We start from the raw sequence: 11257 nt of genomic DNA on the forward strand, positions 1-11257 counted from the left end.
CTAATCCATATTGCATTTTTTTTCTACTTTTGGGTATAAACTTATATATGGCTCTTTCTTGCATGAAGTTTAGGGTGAATTTTAGTTAGTCATTTTAAAGCCAATGCCATACGTTTGTTGTTTTACCTATGCAGCTGTATGGAAAATTAAAACATAATGGTTCCTTGAGGTAAGGCCTTTAGTTTGATGGTTTTGATTTTGTATTCTTCTCTGAACTGGATGCGTGTGCCATCAATTTGTATGCTGACTTGAAAAGTAAATAAAAAATTGTATAATTGTGTGGCATATTTTTAGTGTGTATCCATTTTGTTGGTATCAATCATGGCTTTTAATATGAATGAAACTCATAGTTTCATATCATAAGTAAACTTCATTGATTCAGTAAACTTGCATTTGTTTTCTCATGCTTGACTTCAATTGGTGTATCCCCATGCTAAAACGTTAAAGTCTATTCATGTAAAATGGATCTAATTATAGATTGACTATGGCATTAAGTGCATGGTTTCCATCATTATTAATGAGAAATTGTGCTGAGCACATATCTTGGGACAAACTTGTATGTATCCTTTATATGCTTTGGACCCCTTTTATGGTTTAATGGTTGTATGTAGACTGGCTATTCCTATATTGTTGGCAATCTTTACTACAGTTTACTAAGGAGTTTTAACTTATCCATGCAAGCCATACAGATTGGCACCACTAAAGTACTGTCAATGCTGTTGATGACAGCAGATTTCTTGCCACCATATTTTTCTGCAAGCAGCTTTAATCTAGATGATAAATAGGTTTAGCATGTTCGAGTTAATGCATTTTCTTTCCTGATCATTAATTTTTTTATTTGAACAACTGACCCATTGTTTCTCATTTAATATATTTTAATTAATACACCGTCTAGGTTACTGATTTGAAAGATTCTGTAAGCTATATTCTACTAGAGCACACTACAAGAAAAAACATTATTCATAACACTTAAAAACTGCTAACCGGAAGTATTCATAACACTTCTCAAAACGCTAACATGGCCCTTGTTATTATAAGTCCTGTCTTTTCTATAACAGTTTTTGAATGTTATGTTCGATGTTATCTTAAAGTATTCAATAACACATTTTTAGTTGCTATCATATTAAAATAATAACGCTTAGTTAGAGTAATTGGTTATAAATTTGAAGTTTAATCTTAAACGTTTTGTATAACACTTTTCAACTGTTATAATTGATTATTTTGATAGCGTTTTTAGTTTGTTATATGATATAAATCATAACGTTTTGTTACACTTATAATATGTATCCAAGACAACCATAAATACCATATTAAAAGTCCAGTAATAAAATTTTGTTATTTTAGTCTAGATAAAAGATTTTTAATTTTGTTGTGTAAGGATAATTATAAGTTTTCTTTTAAATTAAAAGGTTTTTATTATCGTATTTGGATAAAAAAAAATCAAAATTAATCACAAAATGTAATATTAAATAGATTGATAAACCATAAGTATTACATTAAACAAGAATTACTTCATGAGGTCTTAGTTCTAACTTAAGTTTGAAAACATACATAATAAAGCTCTATAATCTTGAACATCTTTTACTTCAAAAATTAAAAACAAATCCATAGCAAGATACACAAAAAGTAAACCATGAAACTTGCTCCATCCTTCAATTCCTCATCCATTGTGCACTTGTCTTTGTTGTGGGTCGATTTGCTTAGCTACATAAAAATTTAAATAATTAATGCTTAAACATAAAGTTAATAGTAAACTAAAAGAGTACATAAAAAAAGTAACATAAGGGTAGGTATGTTAAGACATTGAAAAACATGCATCATATTTCACAACTAACTATACAAAAGTTCCTATAATCAGAGATAAAGAAAACTAGCAAAATTGAAGTATTATCTTCCTTTAGAATTTACAAGCTATGAAAAAAAAATAAGAAGTCTGAAAAATCAGCATTTCCACAATTTCTTATTTAGATAACTATTGATAAACATGACGTGTATATATTATTTATGTCTTAATAATACAATTTCTTCAGTTTTATCATGTTTTTACTCTTTCTTGCTAACTAAATTTTAAATGAGCTACATGTACCACAAGAATAAGACTACAAAAATAAGACCACAAAAACAAATCAATAAATAACAAGAACAAATAATCAGAAGTAAGAAAGATACATGGCTAATGGATTTAGAATATCATCCCTATAGATCTATTTTTTATGAAAATCAATAGCAACTTTTAAGGAAACTTACTCAAGCAACATATACAACCAACAAGAAATTAAAAGTCAGTACAACTCTAATTCAAAACAATCAATTTCTCACCACCATCACTACGTATAAACTGAAAAATATAAGGAGATAACTAAGTATGTTCTCATATCAACATCTAATTCAAAACCTGTTTCGTACATATAACCCCAGAAATTTCATACTAAATTCTACATCCCTAATCTTATATCAACAAGTATTAAGCACAAAAGAAGTACTCTAATTCCCTAATCATGGATCAACAAATATTAAGCACACGAGAAGAGATTAAAAACTCTAACACTCCACATTAAGTTCGAAACTATTAAAAAATGAACGATGAAAAGTTATTATAAACAAGAGAGTATCATCAACTAATATGTAGCAGTAAAATTTTATTTATGTACATTTCAATTTTAAAAGAATTCTAAATCCCAATTGAGTTCTTTCCTCTGAGACAATAGCAATGCAAAAAAAGATAAACATTTACTAGTTAAATTTCAATGCCATAACAATCTCAGACCTATCAGCCTATTAAAAAAGAAAAAGCTAAGTAATAGTGATTTTTCCACAAAACAAACATTTAAGTTTAGAAATGAAAGAGAGAAAATCATAGCAGAAGAGAATACAACACTTACTTATAATGATCTAAAAATAAGAGTAAGACTAACAGATTCATAGTAAACCATAACAGATCAATCAGCTACCACTTAACTAACTGTCAACTTGCTTAATCAGCCAACTAACTAAGTTAAAGAATTTGTAATTTGGGCAAGTTTATATCATATGGTAGGAAAAGAAATTGTTATTACAATAGCTTACAATCTACTGACTTGGGCAAGTTTATATCATTGCACCCTATGTATACTTAAACTAATTTAAAGATGAGAGAAAGTCTGGGAAGGGAGTTAGGTAGACAAAAGAGTGGAGAGAGAGAGAAAATTCAAAACAGAGACAGATTATGCATAGAGAACAATTTAAACAATAAATATTTACAACATGAGCAAAGATCAAGACTTCAAAGTCAATTTATACACTTTTTTGCATAACTCAATATGAAACAGCCACTCCTTCATAGAAAATTAGACATATTAAATGACTCAAAACATAAATTAAACGAACAATTATAATATCATTCTCTCCTGTTTAACTTAATCAAGTTTTTCATTCCTTCATACCAAACAATAAGAGAAAGATATGTTTCTTTCTATCACTCTTATTTTCTATCAATCTTTATGTTTTGGCATCATCTTCGTTTTAACATCATATTATTTTTATTGACTTACTTTCTGATTAAAATTAGCTCAATGAAAGGGCAAATTTAAATATATGTAGGCAGCGAATGAAAATAATATGAAGTCACTCAATTTCTTAATTGAATAAAGGTGAAATAAAAATCTCAACACCTTGAATTTGATCCAGACTAAGTGGAATTTCTTAAGCCAAAACTCGAGTCTCAAAGAAAATAAAGATGGGATCAAAAGCAAGAGCAAACTCAGTAGGTCATTTCTTCAAATTCTGAGAGTAGATAAACCATATACATAAAAGAATTTCATGATTATAAATGAATCATACTTGTATGAAAATATTTCACCTTGAGTTTTCCAATTGCCTTCAAGCTTAAGATCACTAGATCAGAGTCTAAGTGCATGCCTGCACAAAGAATTAAGAACAATGTCATCCTAAAAAACATTAAGAAAACTTTCAGCATCACAGATGTACTTACTTCAACAACCATGCAAAAGATAGAAATCAAAACTAACTAAGTGTTTCTAAGTCATAATATAGTGGCCAAAGTTATAAATAAAAAGTGCAAAAAGTAAGAATTAAGTATTCATCAACCAAGAATGAGACAAATTAAAAGCATAACTAATATGAGAGGGACAGGTATATGTCTAAACATTCACAAAGTTTTTTTTTTACCAAAACAAGCACGTTCATATGAAATGAAAGATACAAATGCTCAAAAGCATAAATGCAACAAAGTTGAAGGGCCACTAAGAAATGCAATGTTAAAGCATCAAAAACAGAAAAGAGAAACATATAGTTCATCATATATTATGTGAATGGTTTTCCTCACTAACTGTAATTAAGAAACATGTAACAAGGAAGAGTACCCTATTATTGTATCTCAATATGTTGAGGTAACTGAAGCAAAAAGACCAAATAATACAGATTAGAGAAATGGTATCAAACCAGAGAATAGGTAAAGTTAAACATATATACATAAATACACAAACATAAAATACACACATAAAATAAAAGCCAGATTCCCTGTCTTTTATTTATGTTTTGGTCTGTTTTGATGGAGTTTTCCTTCTTTACTTGTATTTTTCTTAAGTAATAATACAGGTAGTTTTGTTTCAAAAAAAAAATTATGTTGCACCAATTGTAAACAATATATTCTGGAGATCATCTGAAACTCAATAAAAAAAAGGTATATGACATAGTATTTTTTTAGCGACTAACCATTTCAATGTCAGAAAAATCTGGGATACCCAGTGTTAGGCTCCTGAAATTCTCCTCACACCAATGCTCCACATACATTACAGAAGTGAAGTAGGAGCCAAGAATCTATACACACATGTTAATGAAATTAACACATGCCTACAGCCAAACAAGGTCAAAAGGCCACTAGAAGTACACCACCATAGACGCAGAGAAGGGTTAATAGTTTCAACATAACATATATACTCTAATTCAACATAATTGAATACATTAATTCATTATTAAAAGATTCAAGAATACATGTATATTTAAGTAGTGTTGTTAATATCTTGTCTGTTTTGTAAAGCCAGAGAAATAACAATATATTGGGGTGAAAAATCACAACACATTCTATAATTCTATTCCACTACCATTCACACTTGGGTCTTGCTAAACAACGTTTTCAGGCTAATCTTCTAGCTTATTTTAGGAAATCATAAATCTTAATTCATACAAAAATCTATATTAATTATACTTTGTATATTTCAGATGAGTAAAACTAATTGAGTTAAAAAAAACCATACATATATATATCATGAATGAGCGCTATTAGATTTAATGACCCAAAAGATAAAAAATTGCGAAAACACAAGAGATGGTATTGTACCATTGGTTTTACATTTATTGGTTGGTTCCTAAAACTATAATCACAACAGAGTTAATCTCCATGACCATCAATCTACAACACTGAGTTAATGGAGGGAAAAAATGGTTCAAGAATCATAATAAATGCAATTTGATACAGTACCTTAATTCAGGGATTACTTGTGCAATTGTGTGTCCTAAGCTTATAAAACTGCTACTGCTGATCAAAGCCAAATGAACATACAACAATCAATATATATTCTATGATCCCTGTTATATGATGTAACAATTAATTATGTTGGTTAGCCAATTGTAGATGTGAATGGTGGGTCATTTCTTGTACTATATATAACCAAGATTAAATGGTTATAGGGTGTGCCTATAATTAAAGGTCTTGGGTTGATAGGGTGACGCTTTGGGTGTGCCTAGTAGTAATCTTAGATGGTTCAAATTTATCTGAATAGAACACACGCCTATATATATGTATAATATATATTTATATATATAGATGTATATATATTAATATATATATATGAGAGAACACTTTTCAAAAGGAGATCTTTCCTAATAATCGAAACACATTCACAAACAAAAGTCATAATAAGAGCAGGCACAACAATGATGGCTGCAAATGGGAAAACAAATAGAAGATAACTAACATGTAAGAGAAACAAAACAGATAAGCAGAAAAGTTTCCTTCCCTCTCTCGTGTTTCCTTTTAAGAAGCAAATAACAAAGAACATTAAAATTTAAACTTTCCACAACATCACCTAGATATTTCAATAACAATGGAAAGGGAAATTATGAAGCAATATGTCTTTCGTATCCAGACATAATATGAGCAAAGCCTGCAAACATAAACCAATGACAACAGTACAAAGGGGATGCCAAGTTTTCAAAACGCAATATCATATACTTTAATGTGCAACAAAGAAAAGAAGAAACAAATATAATTGACAACTAGAATAGCAAAAAGAGAGAAATAAAAAGGCAAGGGAAAGTTGGGTTGTGCCTGTCTTCATGAACTAAATTGTTGAAACATAAGCACTCATTAAAGTTGTAATATTTATAATAGATGTTAAGAGGTCATCTTTGGTTACAGAAATAATAGTGAAACTGTAATGACTACATCCAAAAATTCCAGTCTCTTAGTCAATCAGAAAAAGAAAAACTGCTGAAATGTTTGGTGCATCAGTTCTCTTTTGACACCCTGAAAAGTTTGAACATTCCTTTCAAGCCAAAGTTGCCAACATAGAGCTAGTTTTGAAGATTGGTCATTACAGAAAAACATTTTAATTGATGAGTAACAGCATAGACTTCCAAGAAATATGTAACTGCATGTTTTATGGGAAGAAAAAACTGCAGAAGCATGTAGGAAAACATGTTTGCAGGCAGTAAATACAGGGAAATTTTTTTTTAAGAATATACATGCTCATCCCGAAGGGAAAAGTAATTGAGATTAAAGTAAAAATTCTTCATTGTAAACTATCTTACGAATACAAATACATGACACATTAACCCATAGAATAATGACCTTGACATCACTGGTTCCAGGAAAAAACTTGTCTCCAAACTTGTGAAAACTAACCGTCATCACCCTGCCATGTTAAACTATGAAGATTCGATTAAAGTTCCAAGCGAGTGTGACAGTTACAATAAAATTTTTGATACCCTATGATTTTACTGGTAGTAATTGACAGGCAGGGAGCACACAATAATTCAAAGATTCATGCTCATTCAAAAGTTGAATCATCATAATGGACTGTAAATGAGTATCAAAACTCAAACAAATTCTCAAAGACAGCGCAATCTTCTCCAAGATTATCTAGCAAAAGAGAAATAAATTAATTAGAAGTCTTATTCTTAATAATACATAAATCCAACGAGAACCTGTGAGTGGAATGAAACAAAAATAGAAAAAAGAAGAAACTAAACCAGGAGTGTTTATTAGTTTCAGTATCCCCAAATCAACAAAACCCATATGATTAATGGAGCTATAACACTACTTAAGGGTTTCAGTATCCCCAAATAAAAAATTTTAGTATCTCACAAATAAAAAACAAAACTAAAAAATAAAGCACATTAAAGCAAATAAGGTTTGAAATTTCCCTTAGAAGAAAGATTTGTAGCTGAAATTTGAGGCAAAAAAACAGAGGTAATGGGTGAAAGCTAGTAAATCCACTCAAAATAAGAGCATAACCGTCAAAAGCAGGGAGAGAGAGAAATACTATCGAGCCCACGCACCGTTGAGCCCCGTTTCCGTCGTTGTCTAGCCTCTTGCGCCAGCCACCTACATGAGAAATGGTAAAACTTGAAGACAGATCCAAGAGGTTAGATGTGAAGGAGATAGAGAAGTGAGACTAAGAATAGAGAAGTGAAGGAGATAGAGTTGACTTAGAATAGAGTTGAGAAGTGAGAGAGGGAATGAGAGACTGAGAATAGAGTTAGGGATTGAGAAGTGAGAGAGACGGGATGAGAAAGGTTGGGTTAGATAATAAAAACAAAAAAAGACGCGTGTATTTTAATTGGCGCCTATTATTTCAGTTGCCGCCATTTGTCTCCAAAATTTTGTATGTCTTTCTTATTATTTACCCATAGCATTAATAACGCTTTTTAAATTCTGTCATATTTGACCGTAATATTTGGTCAAAAATGTTGTAGTGGCAATCTTTTCACTGCTGCTGCTTGTTATCAGGTGTGCTACTTTTTGACATTTGTATATGTTTTTTGGTGTCAATAAGTGAATCACTCTTAGGTAATTTTCCGTTGTTTCATTTCGGGATTTCTCATTAACTATTTATATTGAACTTTGTGTTCTATACAACCTGCTTTTTTTATTGCTGTATTTGCCACCAAAGAGTTTATGGGCGTCCAACCAGGTAATGCTGGTGATGGGAAGCTGCCAGCAATTGAGGTTTCCTCTGGGCCAGTAGAGTCTAAAAGTTCAAGCCTTGTAGATGCAGTACTTTGTTTTGTTGTAAATTCTGACAGTCATATCAATAAGTAATTTCTCCTAGAGACATCCTTAGCCTGGTTTATCCCTTAATTTTTTTTTTTCGATTGCTCTTTAAACTAATTTGTTACATATTTTGATCTGTTAATTTCTTTATTCCAGCAAACCCTTTGTGCTTCTTAATGTACTCAACTTTTTAAAGGCATTGTGGCAAAGGGCGGCTCAATATATCAATATATTGGCTAGGTTGAAAAGCTTTGAGAAGTTCTGGAAGCAATTGTCAAAATGCATTTCACTAACTTCTCTGGATTCTTTGCCTGATAGCCTGACTGAGATGGAAGCTCTAAATCTGGCATACAAATATCAGTGTCAATCTTCCATAATGGAAATAATGGCATATGACATGTTTTTGCAAAATAAATTGTCACGGGTGGAGTCACTAGAAAAACCAGCACCCGAGTCAAAGGGAAGGGTGGAAAATTCAGGAGGCATTGATAAAACAAAAGCTGCAAATCTATATGATCATAGAGATGTTTTATCAACGTGATGTCAGGGCTCTGTTTTGGTCAATCTGATCAAGTCACTTACTACTTATGAATATGATAACAAATCATTTTATCATGGAGAGGTACGATTTTAATCTCTTTTGCTTTTTAGTTGATGGTATATTCTAAATATCTACATTGAAGACCTTTTGCGGTACTAAATGTGATAGACACTAAAGTTCTTCCCAAAATTGAGAGAACAAAAGAATAAACGAATTGTACTAAAAAGAACCAAATCTTGTACAAAGTCTAGGTTAATTCGAGAAAACCTAGCAAGAACTCCCAGAGTAGAAATTCTAAACTTTAAACAGTAACCAAATTCTTCTATATATCCCTTCCAAGTATTCTCTTATACTATTTATAGACTAACAATAACACCTACTAGCCAACCAATAGAACTTAAGTAAATTTACAAGTCAACACACTAATCCTATATAGCTCTATTCAATATCTGATGCCTAACAAAATGTTTGCAGATCATATAGTTTTAGATGGCTTCTTTGATGTGATTACTGATTATTGGCATTTTAAGTTAATTTATATTGTAAATATATGTAGGTTTCTGCCAGTTTAGTCACGGTGTATTTAATTGAGAAATTAGCTACTGGTGATACTAGAAGTTTATCTGTATCAATACTTCAGAAGATGAGCACCATGTCTAAAAAGGTTTGCTGCTTCCCTTTTAAGATTGGTATAGTTAGTTTAGATAAATAGTTCAGGCATGCTGTCCTAAATTAATTATGAAGTATTAAGTTCTTTGAGGGCTCATTTTAGCTAAAATCTTAACTGGAACTTGTTCACTTTCTTTCAGTTTTTCATAAATTTTAGGTAGCATAATATCTCTATTTTTTTTAATTCCATTTGCATCTTAGAAGTCATCCTGCTTTCTCTGAATTGTTAGCCCAATATTCACAGAGCAGTTATAGGTAATCTGTCCTTGCTATTTTTGACTCAGTGTTCAAACTGTGTTTTATAATGAGTCGGTGATAAGTTCAGTGCATTCATTTACTAGGATTCTAATAGTTGCAATTATACAAGTAATTTTGTGAAAACTCCCTTACAAAGGTCTTGGATGTGGTTGGAGCAGTGCCACTTGGCCCAAGTTGGGTCAACACCATAAGAGAGAATGAGTGGACCCAGATCTACTTTATGTATGGTATGGTATTCATCTGTTTTACCAGAAGACATGTAGTCTTTCTTCTCCCTGCAATTTTTTTAACATGTAATTCATATATTTTATTGCCAGTGAAAGCTGTTTTCATACATTGTCTTGCTTCTAACCCCTGTATATTTCTCCAAGCATTGTCACTGTCTTGCAATTTGTTGAGTCTAGCTTGCATATACATGTTCGTTATTTTTGTGCATTTGATTTGCTTTTATATATAAGATGCGTATATGCTTAATCATTTCCTTGTATCAGTGAAGGGAAGGAACTAAATAATTTGATACTAAGTGATCTTTATTATCATCTAGAAGGAGAGCTTGAAGGTTGTAAAATAAGCACTGGACCATTTAAAGAACTTTCTGAATACCTGGTTGATTCAAAAGTTATGCACAATTACCAACATAAGTATGACAATGACTTTCTTGTAACTTGCAAAGATGTGTACCTGTTTGATCCTGAGCGTGTATGGGCTGATTTGGGATCTGATCTTTGGGACTATCTAAAGTGGAAAACATCTAAAGAGATCACAAAAAGAATGCTATCTCATATGATGGAGGCAAACTCTATGGTGTTGCTTAGAAATTCAAAGCTTGCTGCATTGAAATCCTTAATAATTGTCTTAACTATCCATGAGAAAGATGTGAGTTATCAGACTCTGATTGCCTTCTGTTGCATGCCTAAAGTGAAGTTTAGGGTCTGCAGCTGCTTTTCTTTAGTTGCATTTTGAAAGTTAAAAATTTAGGTTATTTGGTGTGAAAATAATACGTGTAGTCTATTCATAATCTGCCAGAGTTTGTAGTAACTAAAAGTCTTTTCATATTTCTTTGCATTGGGTTGAGGATTCTACAGTAATTTCTGTACATTTGTAAACACTACACAGTACTATATCAGCGTAATTGACTGTGAATAAGTATCACTGTTTTGTAATTACTTGTTAGTGCCCAAATAACTTAAGGTCTAGAGTTTATTACATGTTTGAGCTCCATATTCTATTACACCTCTCCTTTAAATTAGTGTTATATAAATGAATATATAATGAGAATTTAATCTTATCTAAATATTAAAATAATACGAAAAATGTGTTACAATATCTATTACAATAACATTTTTTATAAGTAAAGAATTTTGTTATGCAAACTTCATTATATAACACAAAAAATGTGTTATACTAAAGTGTAGTATAACACAAATTTATAAGTATTGAAATGTGTTATGTAATCGACTATAAATAATATAATTAAACACTTATCTATTTATTAAAATAACACCAAAAGTGTG

General features: G+C 31.0%; 1 protein-coding gene across 3 annotated transcripts; it reads left to right on the forward strand.

Moving 5' to 3' along the window:
* The first annotated feature begins 8049 nt into the window (after positions 1-8049).
* Positions 8050-10971, forward strand: LOC133782343 (uncharacterized). Of its 3 annotated transcripts, XR_009870463.1 has the most exons (5): positions 8050-8319; positions 8432-8897; positions 9373-9480; positions 9902-9970; positions 10235-10971. XR_009870463.1 is itself a non-coding variant. In XM_062221610.1 (2 exons), the coding sequence occupies exons 1-2, from the start codon at positions 8180-8182 to the stop codon at positions 8814-8816; spliced, it is 525 nt and encodes a 174-aa protein (XP_062077594.1). In that variant the 5' UTR covers positions 8068-8179; the 3' UTR covers positions 8817-9356. The 3 variants fall into 3 exon arrangements, 1 of the variants encoding a protein (XP_062077594.1); XR_009870464.1 differs by lacking the exon at positions 9902-9970 and having other exon boundaries at positions 8052-8319; XM_062221610.1 differs by lacking the exons at positions 9373-9480; positions 9902-9970; positions 10235-10971 and having other exon boundaries at positions 8068-8319; positions 8432-9356.
* Positions 10972-11257: the final 286 nt, after the last annotated feature.

The sequence above is a fragment of the Humulus lupulus genome, chromosome 6 (assembly GCF_963169125.1).
Source record: "Humulus lupulus chromosome 6, drHumLupu1.1, whole genome shotgun sequence".
NCBI classification, from domain to species: Eukaryota; Viridiplantae; Streptophyta; class Magnoliopsida; order Rosales; family Cannabaceae; genus Humulus; species Humulus lupulus.

Bases quoted from the DNA above. Each gene is read 5' to 3' on its own strand.
- LOC133782343 (XM_062221610.1), top strand. From the start codon at position 8,180: ATGGGCGTCCAACCAGGTAATGCTGGTGATGGGAAGCTGCCAGCAATT. The intron at 8,320-8,431 runs GTAATTTCTCCT...TCTTTATTCCAG, and splicing joins TCTGACAGTCATATCAATAA to CAAACCCTTTGTGCTTCTTA.